The sequence below is a fragment of the Patiria miniata genome, unplaced genomic scaffold, assembly GCF_015706575.1.
Source record: "Patiria miniata isolate m_02_andy unplaced genomic scaffold, ASM1570657v1 HiC_scaffold_5, whole genome shotgun sequence".
NCBI classification, from domain to species: Eukaryota; Metazoa; Echinodermata; class Asteroidea; order Valvatida; family Asterinidae; genus Patiria; species Patiria miniata.
The window spans coordinates 14,026,424-14,044,345 of record NW_024037072.1 but is presented as its reverse complement, the minus strand read 5'-3'; the positions used below and the strand labels follow the sequence as shown (position 1 = coordinate 14,044,345).

General features: G+C 38.7%; 1 protein-coding gene across 4 annotated transcripts in view; it reads left to right on the top strand.

The window, feature by feature from the left end:
* Positions 1–17,922, top strand: part of LOC119740957 (CREB-regulated transcription coactivator 1-like) — a 56,433-nt gene that overhangs the window by 22,669 nt on the left and 15,842 nt on the right. For all 4 annotated transcript variants that reach the window (XM_038216477.1, XM_038216476.1, XM_038216475.1 and 1 more), the window contains exons 5-6: positions 12,903–12,997; positions 17,405–17,466. In XM_038216477.1, coding sequence (XP_038072405.1) covers positions 12,903–12,997; positions 17,405–17,466 — 157 coding nt within the window. The remainder of the gene's footprint in view (positions 1–12,902; positions 12,998–17,404; positions 17,467–17,922) is intronic.

Here is a 17,922-nt window from a genome sequence, read left to right as displayed (position 1 = left end):
TTTGGCGGTTTTGAGACATCATCTTACATTGAAAAAAAAAACGTTTTCATTTTGCCGACGCGCATGGCTACGGCGATGCGCGCGCATACCAGAAACTGGAGACTTATTTTTTTTTGGCCTTAGTCACTGTAACGCCCCAAATGTGCGCTGCCTGTTAGTGTTACTCCCTCATACTGCCCAAACTACCCTAACACTTTATGGTTGAACATGAATGGATCCAAGGAGTACATTGTGGTACAATGTAATACAACTATTCATGAGGTGAGCTGCTTACTTAAAGATGGTACCCTAGTGCTCTTCACAATATGGATTTTTTTCCCCAACAAATTTTCAAAATGTATGTTTTGTTTTAACAAAAAGAACTACTTTTTGGGCCTCTGCAACCCTCTGAAAAAGATATTTCATTTTCCACAGTTAAGAATACGTCCCGTTGTCTGGCAGCCAATAATTAGAGTTTTGTGAAAAAATTATTCAATAACAAAACGCTGGTGGATTTTTGTTTGTTTGATATCTCATTCAAAAGTGAATAACTTTTATATTTCTTGGAAAATAGCAATTGAAAAAAGAAAAGTTGATTTTCGAGGTGAAACTTGAAAATAGCACAGGGAATGCATCTTTGAGCATCCACTTGTTTGTATCAAATTCCCTTGTACCGATACATTGTACTAGTCATGCTTGTCTTAATATTATCAACATGGGCCAAGTCCCCTGAACTCCTTCCCTGCAGTGCAGGCTACACGCTTTCTTAGACCCTCAAGTCAATAACTCAATACTGTATGTGTACCTTAGAATTTTTGTAAGCCTTCCAAATACAGCTCCTGTGCTTAGAAATCACGTGGGTTCTTTCGTTCTTTCTAAGTAAACCGGATTCTAAGAAACATTCTGTAGAGTTTGTCATCACTTAGAGAAATGTAACCAAGTACCCAAGTAATTTTTCATTTGGTTTTTGCGTTATGGTAACCGACACCATAGTATCATGTCAGCTCACTCACACCATTACACCCCGAGAGGAACTTGATATATGCATTGTACATCCTGGGCACCAATCTGGAGCATTCCGCAGGGGTCAACAACCCTATCAGTCTTGGTTTTTTTGTCTTTTTCAAAGACATCAAAATATGTAAGGCTTTAGACTCTCTGTGAAGCTGTCAGTGTAATCAGTGCACTGCACCATTTCTGACATTTTTAAAACATTGCCCAGTTTCAAGCATTACCGAAATGAACGAGACAAAAAGACCAAATACTGTATAAAACTATACTATAAATTCTAGGTGGAATTAATTATTGATTAATAAAAAAAAAAAAATTGGGGGGGGGGGAGGGTTATTGTTTTCTTTTGTGTTTTTTAATTTTTTAAGCCAGGGAACAGAACATTACATTTAAAAGTTTTCCCAGGTTTGTCCCTTAATTAATAGGAGTGCAGAGGTTGAGATTTATAAACTTAAATGTGGCGGGAACATGGCAAATGGATTTTTAAACCATTTCCTTGCAGTTTAGGTAGAAGCCTGACTGGTTGACTGATTAGTTGAGATGCTGGGTTGACAAATTTGACCTAAGTCTATCATCAGCAATTTTACTTGTTATCAGTCGGTGAACACGTAGCTTAACAGTTGAGCATTATTTGTTTATTTCTTGTAATACATACACGTACGTCACTGTAAATATGCACTGCAGATATATTCTAAATATATACAATGTATGTGTGCTCTGTAAAACCCATCCTGATACAATCATTGGCAGAGCCAAGCCGAGCCAAGCTCAGCGAAATGAACATAATGCACATTCATTTCCTAGTTGCCAACTCTGATTTGACAACACCAAGCACTTCTCACGTCGTCAGCCTGCCGTATCTTGAAATTGCTATATCCGTGAACCCCCCAGACCCACCACACACAGACCAGCACCGTAGCTGCAGTCTCATTCTACCTTATTGCACACCTCAAGGGACATTGAACTCCACATGTCATAATTTATGTGTTAGTGGGCCGAGCACTCAGCGCGCCGTGATGAAATCCCACAGCACCTCGGTACCATCCCTTCCCCAGGCCTATACATAGGGTTATCTGTTCATATGTTTATCGGTGAACTGCGTAATATTTCATGCGGGTTTTGTGCCTGGAGGTTTAACGCATACGGTTTGGGCATTGCAAAGTTGCACATGGATGAGCCGAAATGCACAGTCGTTGGGAGGAGTTTTAAATGAGTATTTCATGTGTGAAGCAAAAAGTGCAAGCCTATTGTGCACCTTTAGTTAATGCTAACTGTGTTCATTATGATGCATGTGCCAGATGTATTCAGACTGCTGCACTGGAAAGTTCATGTACATTGTAATTGACCTATTGCCGTTTGAGAGTTAGCCACGCCCCTTAGAAAACCCTATGGAATTTTTGTACGCTAAGTTTTGTTTGTCTCGGATGTTGCGCGTTCCGCGTCTGTTTGTATGTAATTGGCCAATATTTCACAAGCTGCGTTGTCGCGATTCTAACGTGATTCTACCGCGATAGGTCAATTGTGCAATGAATACATGTAATGTTACCATGCACATTATTCTGCCCTGTGTTTCATATCAAAGTCAACTGTACATGATTGATGCTAAAAAATGTGCATAATGAGGGAATTAATAGTGTGCTGGAACAGTTTCAAACGTGTTGTTTTAAACCAGCTTGGGGTCTGGGCACTGATAATGGCCTGAGCCAAAGACGAGGGCTATTATCGGTGACCCGACCCCTAGCCGCTTTTAAACATCACATTTAAAACTGTTCCAGTGCACTATTTTCCCCATTCATAAACACCTTTCCGGTCAAAACAAGTCAAAACAAGTCAAGAATTGACATATTTTCAATGATTTTGTTCAACTATTTTACTTCATGTTCTATGAAAAAACCCTTCTGGCCATTTCTGTGGTAGGTTCCTTTCGCATCTAGTTCTAAACATCTCCTTATATGGAGATTTGTGCGCTTGGCGTGTACTGGGCGTACTACGGCGCGTATGTACCGGTAGGTGGCACAGAACGCAGTGACAGTCAGCAGTTTGTTACTGGTGGTTAAAAAACACCCACGTGATGGGCTGTCGACCAATAGGTAAACTGCTTCAGGTATAGTTTATGAATGGACATGTGCATTTACATACACATTAACTGCACTCTAATGTCTTTCTAATCTGCTTAATCAAGGCATGATAGTGTTACGCATGAATGCAAACATAAAACTCAGGTCATAAATGTGTATGTACTAAGATGACTTGTACAGACAGGACAAACATTTTCACTGAGCTACATGCAACTGTTTGATTGTTGTTAGCCCAGCTGCGGCTACACATCAGTACCCACTCAAATTGTTTGGCTACTCTACATCCATGTACATGTATCAACATGTATACGCATCAATCAGATAAATACCGGTACATGTACGGTACATGTACATGTAGCTGTCAAGAAAACAGTAAAGGAAAAAAGTATGCCTGAGACATGTATGTATTTTTTTGGGGGGGGGGGGATGAGGGGGGTTGTTTTATGGGGGGGGGGATTTCTTTGGTGCATTTAAAAAAAAACCAAATAAACCCCATTAATATCAGATAATTATCCAATCTTTGGGAAATTTATAGACAAACTTGTACACATGTGCATGCCTGTAGAGTTTTAGGATGATTTTTTGTGGAATGCCAATTGGTCCAGTGGTTACCATGTTTGACTCATGTATGATGGTACGTGGGTTCGAACCCTGCCAGGAACATGGTGTTTGTGCCCTTGGGCAAGACACTTAACTACAACTGCCTCTCTCCACTCCGGAGTATGAATGAGTACCTGTGAGGGTACTGGCAGAGGCCGAATGTGCGCTGATATCGACTGCTGCGTGGTCTTGTGGCTTGATAAACAGGGGAATAATTGTAAAGCGCTTTGAGATTGTGATACGATCGAAAGCACGCTTAGCATTACAATTTATTTATTTTTGTGTCGCCTAAACAAATTTTTGGGGACACTTACCAGTCCTAAATTATGTATGACCGTATAGGTCTCAGTATCTCCGTATCTCCATATGACCATATGTTGAAGTTTATCGGTAGGTTAAGTTTTTGAAAAAAATGTATAACTTCTACATGCTTTCATGGATTTTGATAAAACTTGGATGCAATGACCCTTGGGTGGGAATACACAATTTTTCATGGGATTACTGAGGTCAAAGGTCATGAGTCATTAGAGGTCATCATTCAAATATGCTTCAAATATTTGTTTGTCTACAGAATTTGATGGATTTTAATGTAACTTGCAAGTCTTCCGAAATTGGCGGTCAAAGGCCCTCTAGGAGTCAATTTAGGTCGTTTAAAAATGCACAAAATTTGACTTTTTTTAAGAACACAAAACCTATAGGGATTGACCGTGAAAAAAGGCGACGTGGACTTGCGGAACACTAGTTTTATTTTGCACTGTGGATCAACACTCCAGCTTTATATCGTGGGATGTTGTACACATGTTCATGTATGCATTTCAGGATGCCAATTTTCCCAAATGAAGCTTTTCCTCTCTCTGTTGAAGCCTAAGGCCTTCCCGTCTCCAGCATTGGACACTCATTATGGCGTGGTTTGTATGAGGCTGTACAATTCATGTCTGTGTTTAAACCCTATGAGGCTACATTGTACAACTTCAAAAACAAGGACACCAGGCACGTACTAGAACCGTGTATAAAAGCTGCTTGGACAATGCATCTGACTGATACAGCTGTATTATGTACTTAGAATTTAGACACATGATACGTAAACAGCCAGAAAATCTGATTTCTGAGTTCTCACAGCAATATTACCCTCTGCACATTTCCACTTTTGACAATCATGGGCATTGCTGGGGGGGGGTGGGGGGGGTGTCACCCCAGTTAGTCATTGTTGTCGGCAAAGTTGTCATTCGTGTCAGAGAAATCATATCACTTTTGGTAAATCTAGCACTAGATTACCGTATGTCAAGTCCTCCCCCCCCCCCCCAATGATTTACTGGCAACTGGTTGGGGATACATAATTTCCTGACTATTTTTGTGACCACACATACAGTTGTAGATCTGTCAGCATTTCGTGGTCAACGCACCCCACGTTAATTGGTCTGGCTTTACCGGTACCTGTGCCTACGGTACATGTACGATGTGACAGTTTCTCCCGTACTGGAAAGTTGTTAAATTAGCGATTAACCATAACCCTCCTCGAATCTCCAAAATCAACTAGGTGGTTTTGGAGGATTTAGGCTGTATACTATACTATACTATTTTATTTCTTGGGAAAATATCAACAAATACATGTAAACAAATGACTAAAGTTACAACACAAAACAACAAAAGCTTTAGATACATAAACAAACAAACAAAAACAAAATACCATTCAGCTCCCGAAGGATTGCCCAAAAGAAACGTTGTTTCTGTCTAGGGGTTCTCCAAACTGAATGGCATACGTGAAAACAACAAGCAATAAATATAAAAAGAAATTTTAACTATACAAAAAAAAAGTTAAATAAGTTACATTAAGTCAAGAACAAAGTTGGTAAATTATATAATTATTAGACAAACAAATCAACTTGTGCAAGTAAAAAATTTGGGGGGATGCATTGTGTCAAGGGCTTAAAGGGAAGATGCAACATTTGCAAACATCACAAAACGAAATGATCAAATAATCACGAAATACCTCACTAGATTGTTAGGGAATGACAGTCTAAAGCATCCTGTAAAATTGTGGCTCCTGGTGTGCTGTCATTTTCAAGAAAACTGGCTTTTTTCAAAAACTGCAATTTTTTCAAAATTAGTTATTCCGCGTTTTCTTTGCATTTGATTACACACCTGTGAAGGGGTACAAGCCTGCTAGACTGATTCTCTGACCTTACAATTTCCCAAAGTCATGATTGCTCCGTTTCATCGAAAGTGGGGTCAGGGAACCAGACTACAAGAACATGATTGGTTTTCATGGTTTTTCCAGCATCTACAAGCCCAAAACGTGAAACAAGTCATTTCAACAATATTTGCTATATCATACTAATCCTCCAAATCCATTTATTTCTAAAATTGCAGCAAAAGCAAATGTTGTACATTCCCTAAGCTCCACCTTGTGTTGCTTATATGCTCAGCCATCGTAAATTATACCATTTGGGAGACACTTTAGCATCAGAAGTTATACCTTTTGGAGACATGTGGCATTAGGGAGACATTTCAATGTCTCCGTAATGCCTCAGATTCTATTTAGACGCAAAATTTTACCATTGCAAATAAGCTAGATCGATTGCTCGTGGTCCAATTAGTAAAAAGACCAACATTTGTGGGGGTAGGATAGGGTAAAATTGGGGTTAGGGGTCAGGAAAGTCAGAAAACATTTTGTACACAATTCTATGGGAATGTCTCCCTAATGGTATATTTCTTAAGTATTATTAAATGGTTTATTACACTTTCCCATAGCAGCCCGAGGGCTGAATTATGAGCGGGTTTAATTTAAACATTAAGAAATAGACAGAGGTAATAAAATAATGCAATAAATAGACAAGAGGTAAAAACATAAAAAGGCATAATAAGGATTACACGACCAGTACAAAACACAATTAGGGAACTTAAACCAGGCTTCATTTACCGGTACATGCATAAATTATACTAGATACAGTATCATCCGCACTCATTCTGGAAATCATTGACAATTCCTCATTGTATGATTATTGGAGGATTTTGAAGGATTTTGAAGGATTGAGGCAGTGGTCACCCCTCCATGGAACAAATGCAAGAAATAACGGAGGACTTTGGAGGATTGAGGCTGTATCCAATTTTTTACTTGGAGGTAGTTGGAGGACCGAGGCAGTTAAGGTTACGCATAAACAAAATTGTCATTACAGCTTCTTTCCACAAAGAATTTATAATTTGAGACAATGTGCATCTCAAACATGCTGCATGTATGTTAGGGACTTTGTTATTTTGGTTCCAAATCCAATTGTGTCAAAACCTTTTCCGATTTCAGTCCTGCTACATATACAGATTTCTGAGAGTGCTTACAATGTATACATGTGTGTATTATTTTTCCTATTGCGTACATGTACATTGTCCCTGTAATTGATGTTGATGATTACCTATTCAGTGAGGACCCATGTTTCTTAATGATCATCTCTCCGCCCACGAGCTAAAATTAATCCAATGACATGTTTGCTGTAACATGAACAAAAGTCCCTGATCCTAGTACATTTGAGCGCGGCCGGCCATTCATCTGCTCGGTTCATCCCGGACAATGATGAATGTATTGATTCGGCCCCTTCAAGTACATGGCCCGTAATTGTTCTGGGTTGGCCATGCTTGTTCATGCGCTTATTAGTTTCAGGGGTAAAAATTGACTGGTGTGTTATTGGCGCAGGACAACAAAAGGTCTGTACTGTTATGAATGAGAAATCGCTCTACATTGTACAAAGGTAGCTTCCCGTTTCATTCCTCGTGTATTATGATACCTGGTCGTTTGTTGTATTCAGCTTGGGTGTTTCTTTTTAACCCGGTGGACGAATTTTTGCAAATTTGCAACGGACAAGAATTTGGGAGAAAATAGGAATTGTAAAAAGACAAATAGCCTTTTGGATATTTAGATGTTTGCTCATTTATTTTATTATACATTGTTTATCCCTCCCATGCAAACATACATTCTGTGCCAAGCTGTCCTTTCAGTCAAGTGACTCTTTTCAACAGTTAAGAGCTCCCATCCTACATAAAGCAGGATTGACTACCAGGGGTAGCTGTGGCTGTTTGTTACTTGATACAGCTTTGCTTTGACTGTAGGTGATTGATAAGCCAGCTGTGCCCGCAACTTGCCTGTTTTGTCTGTTCGTGGTCTGTTGACTGAGTTTGACTAGTCGCAGTGCTTGCTTGACATACCATATAATCTGACTGCTGGTGACTAGCCTGTGTTAAAAGTATAGCAGTGGAAGTGGATGGAAATTTTGACTGTCTGTGACTGCTTAAATTGCAGGAGGGTTAAATAGCATTGTGACAATTTCCCATCCTTCCACTTCTGTGAGCCAGGTTCGAATCTCTCTTAGGCTGACACTCGAATTGAGTTTCACTGTTGCCCGATACTACGGACCTACCTGGAATATCATCTGAAACCTTGCCTCCCACCTTAAAATCGAACGTTCCTTCATCATCTTTGTCTTTGTACCGTACGTCTCTTTACTCTTCAGGCCTATTGAGTTACGTATACATGTACATGTAGATGCACATTATAGTCTACTATTTAGAAACATTTTACTTCCATAAACCTCAAACCTCCCAGATCAGTCAAAATCCGTGAAAAGGTGAGGGAAGATTTTGCTGGATTTTGTAAAGTAGACGCCCTAGTTTACATTGGATTTGATACCCTAAGAGATTTAAATACAGAGAATGCACAACAGAGTTTCTGCATTGTCACGGATTGGTCACGATAAGGTCAAGAAAAGAAAAATTGTGTTTCCTATTTCATTGAAAACAAATACAGTGTAGATCGGGTGGGTTGGCTCTAAAAAAAATTTAGACAGAAAAGAAAATAGGGTGGGATGGTCGATTACTTATTAATTTTAGAGTACTTGTAATGTTTAGTTAACATTTGAATCAACTGTTCATTCTGCGTTTACTGTGCTGTTAAAAGGCTTCGCTGCACAGTACTGCAAGACTGCTCTGCTGAACATTTAAGTTTCTTTTCTTTTTTTCGAATAAAATGAATTAGGTCCTTCATGATTTTCTAGGTTGGGTACGGTTATAGGAAACCGAGATATTTTTCTCTTGACCTGCATGTACATGTACATTGTAATTCAGGATTTTCTCATAAAGAAAAGCTGTGAGAGGAAGGGTTAACATTTATTTCTGTCTTTTTACCTGTCAATTATAAACCTAAAGCAGTTGTTTTGAAGACACAATCCCTCTCCCACCTTCAAAAAAAAATAATAACAAAATTGAAAGGCACAAGAAGATAGTGATATGCATGTCAGTGCATGATGCATTTGCCTTGAACTGCCGTAATTGACTTTCCGTGTTCAGCTTGACTGTGTCCTCAGCTAGAGAGAACCTCTGAATGGGATACGATGACTAGCGTTCACTCTGAGGTCATGACATCCATTATCAGACAAACTGGTCGGTAATTGACGGAGCTGTGTGCATAAGAACAATACAAATGAATGGGAACTGATTCTTTGTTTTGCTTGAAAAAGTGATCAGATATGTGGATGACGTGCGATGTTTACATGTGTTTAAAGGCCCTGAAATACTCAAAATTTATTAACCTTGAAAATAAAATTTATATTTACACGGGCTATGGAAATGAAAGGCACATGTATGTAAATTGTGTAAGCAATGTAAATTCGTTTTTGTTTCTTTAACTTTTCAATTTTTTTTATTTTTTGTTATTTAAGTTTTTTAATTTAAAGTACTTTGGGGGGAAAAAAATCAATATTTTGCCTTCTATCCAACCCCTGGCCCACATACCCGGTGCAAAAAACAAATGAAAGTTGTAATCAAAATTTGTGGGTGGTTTTGTCAAAGATGAAGTATGTTTATAATTAATTGCTTTTGCTGTGTCATTTTTAGAAAAGAATGGATTTGGGGGGGGGGGGAGGGGGGGTAATATTTCATAGCAAATATTGTTTGAAGTTTTGTGTTCGTAAATGCTGGAAAAACCAAGAAAAACCAATCATGTTCTTGTCATCTTGTTCTCTGACCCCACTTAAGATGAAATGGAGCAATTTATTGACATCAGAGAACTGTAAACTTAGTGTAAGGTCAGGGAACCAGTCTAGCTGGCTTGTACCTGTTCATAGGTGTGTAATTGATTACAAACAAATTGTGGTCTAACTACCTGTAAATATGGTAAATTGGGGGTGTAATTTGAAGGAAAAAAAGCCAGTTGAAAATTGAACAAAAATACCACTTTTCTTGAAAATGACAGCACACCAGGTGCCACGATTTTACAGGATGATTTTTACTGTCATTTACTAACAGTCCAGCAAGTTATAGGTATTTCATAATAATTTGATTTTTTTTGGGGGGGGGGGGGGGTGAGATTTTTGCAAATGTTGTATATTCCCTTTAATACTAGTACATTATATTGCCTACTGGTAGATTTACACTTTATGACAATTGAGCTACGTGGATAAAACAAATTATATTTTAGGTATCATTAGGGAGGTTTCGCAAGCGAACGGATACGCTTACACTTACGCTTAGCTATCCGTATCCGTTTTTTACTTACGTGTAGCGAGCGAGATATGCGTGTCGTCTGCACGTTTAGCGGATAGTGAGTGGCATATGACGTCATACGTGCAGACGACACGCATATCTCGCTCGCTACACGTAAGTAAAAAACGGATACGGATAGCTAAACGTAAGTGTAAGCGTATCCGTTCGCTTGCGAAACCTCCCTATTATCTCAAGTTTACTCATACACATACCATTACAGTATGCGTACCGGTAGGCGCATACAACCTGTACATGTACAATGTTTGTCTGTGATCATCAAGATTGTACAAGCATGAAGGTCATGTCAGGTCATATTGAGCTTAACTATGGATTACTTTCATTTTAATAAGCACCGGTACTTTCACTCATAGAATTTATGGATGAGCAAGCTTCATTTTTGAAATGAAAAATATAATAACCAAATATGTTCACCAGCCAAAAGTATAAGGTCATGGCCACATTTTTAGTTAATCATCGCGATACTGAAAGTAATCGCTTGTTCAATTGTTAGATACACTGACCTGTTCAAAGTCAATAAGTGTGTACAAATATTCATTGATTTTTCTCATTTGTAATAATTGAAATTTGTTGTGTGCTTGTGAAGTTGATACAGCTGCATGTACAGGGAGTGTACTAAAATGTGAATATGAATATTATGCTACACAGTATCCTAATTTTAATTGCCATTTAAATGTCAATACATGTACAGTGTGTGTATATGTTGTTGTCACATGTACAGTATATAGATCTATACAAGTACCGGTACATGAACAAATGTACATGAACAAATGTACATGAATGTACATGTACATACATTTACAGTTGTATGTGAAGTTGAATTTACTGTATGAAGATGAATTACTGTTAAATTTCATCAATTGAAATTGAACCTTAAAGGGAATATACAACATTTGCAAACATCGAAAAATAAAACTACCAAGTTTTTACGAAATACCTTACTAGGATGTTGGTAAATGACAGTCTTAAGCATCCTGTAAAATTATGGCACCTGGTGTCGAGTCATTTTCAAGAAAATGGTATTTTTGTATACATTTCCAACGGTGGTCGGCCGACCACCGTTGGAAAAACCTAACTATTTTTCAACTACTGCTCCAAATTAACAATTTTTTTTCAGTCCAAATTTTGTTTGCTATTGGTTACATGTTCATGAACGGGTGCAGGCAAGTTAGACTGGTTCCCTTATCTTACAATTTTCCGACATCTATAAATTGATCCATTTTATCTTTAGTGGAGTCAGGGAACCAGACTACTTAAACCTTTTTGCTTTTCTTGGTTTTTCCAGCATTTTTTGAACACAAAACAATATTGTGTAACAATATTTGATATACATGTATTATACTAACCCCTCAAATAGTTCATTTCTGAAAATTACAGCAAAAGCCAATGATGTACATTCCCTTTAAATGTCAACTCATGTACAGTGTGTGTATATATGTTGTTGTCACATGTACAGTATATCTATACAAGTACCAGTACATGAACAAATGTACATGAACAAATGTACATGAATGTACGTACATGTACAGTTGTATGTGAAGTTTGTATGAAGATGAATTTACTGTTAAATTTCATCAAATGAAATTGAACCTTAATCTTCATTATATTTGAACTACAAGAAGGATCACTGTTTGTGTGCATACATGTACATGTACACACATGTACTTGTACACACACCCGTATGTACATTGTACACGTGTATGACCGGTGAGTGACAAGTAGGCCTACAGTAGGCCTATAGATTTTTTTTCAGAATGCTGATAAAATAAATAAGGGAATAAATGTGTGCTTGGCCGGTTTTAAACACTATGTTTAAGACCGGTTGGAGTCTGGATGCTGAAAATTACCTAAGCCGAAATTCATACATGTACCTATTCGGTCAAAAAAATCTTAACTTTTCGGTCCAAAAATCAAAACAAGGCAAAAATTATCAATTTCCAATGATTTTGTTCAGCAATTTTACTTCATTTTTTTCCGGACACCCCTCTAGCTTTATAATGGTTTGAGTAGTGGTAAACAACTCCTAATATGGAGATTGGCGTGCGCGTCGCGCGTATTGCACAGGGGCACAGAACGCAGCTGTGCCATTGTGTTGTGAATTTAGGACTATGAAATGCTGACTCTCGCACTCCTATGTGAGGATTGTAAACGTTCAACCAATAAAATGTTAAAAGGCACCGGATTTCGAGTCCAAATTTCATGTGACACTGGAATACACAGCCCTGTTTTAGAGGATTTTAGCGGATTCAGGATACCTCCATGTCAAAAAAGTTGGGGGATTTTGATGGATGCAGGACAGAAAGACTAGCAGTACTGCAGGATTTTGATGGATTCGGGATACCTCCATATTGAGCAGTAGGGGGACTTGATTGGTTCAGGTTCTCAACAGTTTTACTCCTTGGTATATGTTTGGTGTGTACGAGGTATATGTACTACACTGGTGGATTCTGATGGACTCACTGGTGGATTCTGATGGACTGAGGACACCAACATTTTTACATGGAAAAAATTGGGGGATTTTTGGCAGGTTCAGGATACTATCTAGTAAAAGTTTCTCAAGTGGTGTGGGTTAAACCTTCTATTGAACCATTTTTGCCTTTACTTTTATCAATTCGATTGACTTCAGTTTACTAATATCACTTTTAAAAAATCCACTCTTTTTGCTTTGACTTCATCTTCTTTTTTATGCAGAACAAATTCCGACTCTGCGCTGCACACGAGCGTGATGGCGCCCATCGATCCATTCCAGGGCCACGGAAGTATGTCACCGGGCTCCCACAGAAGAGGTAAAGAAAAAGGGGGCGGGGCAAGGGGTGTCAACTGAGGGGTCCGTTGATAGTAAACTTGAAAGCCATGGCAACATCAGGAATGGGAGTATCCCCATTTCTCTTCCTGCTTTTCTTTCCACAATAAGTAGGCCGACCGTCAGCCTACATGTACTTGTAACTCCAGCATAGCTTTTGTTCACAAGTTGTGAATGACAAAGATTGATTGATCATCTATTGAACTGTGGAACGCCGTGGTCCAATGGTTACGGTGTTTGACTCACGTACTGTGCGTGGGTTTGAACCCTGACAGGGAACACGGTGCTTGTGTTCTTGGGCAAGACATGTTACTACAATTACCTCTCTCCACCCAGGAGTATAAATGGGTACCTGTGAAGGTAGAGACCAGAATGCGCTGATCTCGAGCTGCTGCAAAAACTGGTCTCATGGCCTGATGAACAGGGGTAATAATTGTGAAGCGCTTTGAGACCTTTGGTATAAAGCGTTATATAAAACACAACATTGTTTTTTATTATTATTTACATGTGAAGTTGCTCTACATATTTTACATGTGTTTGTGGGACGGCAGAAAAAAATGCTGAGGCTAGTCAGAAAATAAACAGGCAAAACCTTATGATCAGACTATACCGTGATACTATAATCATTAGAACAATAGTATTGAACTGTGAAAAATGTCTTTGTGGTTGTTAGAAATCTAGAAAATTATGCCATTGTTTATAAGAACTACGAAAAAAAAATCAACAAATTTGTTTTTTAAAATGATATCAGGCCAGAAGTAGAATCATTTCTCAAAGGAGGAAATAATTACTCATACAGCAGTTCCAGTATAGGGCCGTAACAGTGTTTACCATTTCATGCATTTTCAGTGCATCAAGTACCCATGATCATTTCCTCCAATTTCAGACAGAAGTCAACACGTGCACGCACACACACACATACAAATTATTGTTCTGTAACTATTGGGACCACACACGTGTTGTCCAACGGTACAATGGGGACCGAAGACGCTATGGGGACAGCAGAAAGTCCCCATAACTCGGTGCTAATATCCCTAACAATAAGAAGCTTCCCCATATAATGCGGTGACGGCCCGCCCAGGCACACAACATGGCACTGTAATGAATTGTACATGTATGTACTCAAGACTGTGTAACCCCAGTGTAACCCCAATCAAATATACACAGTGTTAGTTGTTTCCCTGTAATAAACCGTTCACTGTATTATGTACATGTACAGTATCAGGTGTGCACATAGGCATTGGGAATGTGTGCTGCATGTACGTGTACGTGTACATACTTCCTAAATAAATTATATCCATGTGTACATTCAGTTTACACTCGAGGGGTTTCTCAGTTCTGGTGTGATAGTGTACACGTACAGTCAACTCTCGTTAGTACAAACTCTGTTAATACAAAATTCTGGTTATAACAAACACAAAGCCTTGGTCCCGACTTGTGCATTTATGTGCACAATGAATGGGACTGATGTTCCTCTTAATAAAAAATTCTGATATAACAAACAATTTGGCTAGGTCCGAACAAGTTTGTTATAACGAGACTCGACTGTATATACTTTACAGGCACATGTTGTGAATAAAAATCTCGTTAGAAATGCTCATCTTCTACTGAACATACATGTATACAGCCAGTGGGACATAAGCCATGAATTCAATTTGACAGATGCAATGCACAACGTGAGAAACCGTAGCAGGTGTCTATGCAGTTGACTTCATCACTGCTGCTGCACAATTAAAATAAACAGCTCGCAATATTAGGAAGTTTTGGCCCCTTGGGGGCTGAACTCATGAAAAGCTGATTGGGGCGCTGTGTAAGACTAGAACGTTACAGTGCTCATGAATGATTCAGAATGCTAATTCCACGCATTGTGTGGTTTGGTCACTCCTGTTACAACTCGGCCAAACTATTCAGCACGTTCTTGCTTATCTGCTGGACATCAAATCAAACTTAGCATTTCAAATACCAGAATGGTACATGAGCTGGCAGTCACTGATAACGCAGGGCCTTATCAATTTTATAATATTATTATCAGGCTTTTATTGTGTATACTAGCTAGAAATGTACAGGTAGGTGGTACCTAAGGGTCGTAATGGGTTACTTTGCATGGTAGATCCTTACTGTACCGGGGGTACCATCTCAAAACTGACTGGTTGATGAACTACACTATAAGAGATGTGCTTGACTGTAATTGGCTTGGGGAGTAATGACCAACATTACCCGCACATTGTACCAGCAAACTCATGGATCTACATCGGATATTATCCAATTCTGTATTCCATTTCTCTGGTCTGTGGCGGTTAAGTGATGTGCCACGTCATGGTTGGTGTTTACAAGTACCGGAAACAAAGTCATGAAACGTGGGAGTAGACGAGAAATACATGTAGGATTGTGCGTGGGCAATTCCAGAGTTATGAATGGAAGTGGAATGTCAGGGCGGAGCCAATTAACCATGATATCTTCCAAACTCAGTCTGTAATCTCCTTGACCATTACTAGATGATGGATGTATAAGATTTGAAAAAGACATTTTCAGCTCTATTCACGGAGCACTAACGAGCTCTGTTGTGGACATTACATAACGATGGAATTACCCACATGATATAAATAGCCAACTTATGAGGCGATTCTTTTCCTCAAAATAATTACATTGACCTAACAAATATACAAAAACATGATAGGAGGACAGAAACATTTGGACAAAAGGAAAACCTACATGTAAACCCCACGATTTGGGCGATTCACGATGCAGTTCGCCACCAAGAGTTTGCCATGGAGAGTCCATTTTTCAAATTTACCGTCGACAAAACATGGCCCACTGAATGAGTGTCAGTAGACAACTAGAGATAATTTGTTATAGATTGGGGCATATAGCGTTCTGCCACCTTACAAAAAACACGATATTGATAAAAAGAAACAAAAGGGCAAACAGATACCCGGTACTCGAATCATACACTTACAAAACTACTGACCGGAAAAATGAACAATTTCAAATGTCCCGCGCTGCGAATTTGTGGACCATCCCCCTCAATGCACTGGGAAAAATGAGCTCTCCGTGGCCAACTCTTGGTGGCGCACTGCGTTGTGAATCGCCCGAATTGTGGAGTGTGTGGTTTGACAAAGCCACAAATTAGCTGTCGTCCTATTTAAAATTAAACACAGATCTGTTAGCCCATTCAGAAGCATACACAGTGTCCTGTGCATAAGACCTTGAATTAATGATGAACATGTACCAGTACATGTACATGTAAGCATTAAAAAATATATGCACTTTCAATCTCACATTGTTGTCAATGCAAGGTCAAGTTGGCACAGAAGACAAAAATCAACATCTGAGATAAAGTAAAAATGCAGAGATTGGGCATGCTGTGTATTGAAAAAAAAAATGGACAGAATTATGTTCCGTGTTGGAAATGAATTCCATTGTGTAGAGTCCAAGATGGTTATCGTTGATAAAAGTCTGGCCAGACTTCATTCCTAAATTGCAAAGCTTATCTGGAGTTTTCATCTTTGATGGCTTCATATCATTGAAGAAACTGACTATACGAACTGAGCTTCCTTCTAAGGAAGTCAGCTTCTTAGATTATATTTTTTGGGGGGGGGGTGGGTACATGTGTAGTGCAGTTTCTAGTGATGATAGTACATGTAAAAAAAAAATCCAATTTTGAAAACTACACTTGTTTGTTTTGTTGACATAAATTGATTGGATGAAAATTTGTAGAAGGCTGCTCAGCTGGGAGATTTCCAGTATATTATACTGAGAACTAGTTACAACTGCACTACGTGAAACAAATTGTCTGGTTACATCTCATCACGCAATTTGCTTAAAGTCTGACTTTTTAAGATATTGAGATATTTATTTATTTGGATTCTGCAGAACAAGAGCTTTCCAATGGGATATAACTTTTAGTGGAACTGAGTTCAGTCATGTCAGTAAAGGAAATGTAGACCACCAACTTACTTTAAGTTGTAAAACCGATTCTTGAGAAAATGGCATTAAAAAATCCTGCAGTTGTGTTACAGTGAATCAACAGTCAACTAATAAAATGGGATGAAAATTAGGTTTTAAAGATGTTTGACAGAACAAAAAAAAATCGGAGAACAGTAAAAGAAGACAAACAGATCAAGGTTCACCTGGAAACAAAAAAATGACCACCCCTTCAAATTTTGGCTTTGTCCCACTGTACTGTAAAATGTAAATTTCCGACTTTTGTGGTGACAGGTCTCATTTGTGCTTAATATCTGTTCCTCTGCACAGCAAATGGTGTGCCTAGTAATTTCATGACTCTGAGCCAGGTGTGGCTTAGTTGATTTAAACAGTGTCTCGTCTATGCTCGTCTTTTTAACATTACTTACTCTCTGAATTAAATTTTTTTTTTTATATCTCATTTCAGCTGAGATGGTGATGGATCACTCAGGTAACACATTGAAAACTCCTCTGTGGGATACAAAGAAGGTAAGCCATACATGTATATATACGCCCATATGTGCTTGCTATCCGTTAATTACCTGGCCGGGGGTTTTACGGGAATGACTTCCGTTCCACTTCATGCTCATGTCCTTTAAAACAAGGAACTTTCATCTGAGAGTAATTGTGCTCCAGTATCATTAGTGTTTCGGAAGTAAATGTCATCTTAATATTTTATCAGATCCAAGTGAAAAGAAAAAAAAGATTTTTTTTTTTTAATGATTGGACTTAGATTTGATGTGTTATTGGACAAGCCAGCGTTTTCTCCAGGATGCACTTTTTCATGTATAAGGTGACACCACAAGATAACCATTTTCCCCCTATAACGTCATCACTAAGAGTGCGTTTGAGTACCGTAGCTCACCCGGATCGACTGGGTAAAGGCAGACGGGTTAGCCACAAAAGCTGGGCTAGTCGAACTGATCGAGCTAATCGACCGCTCAG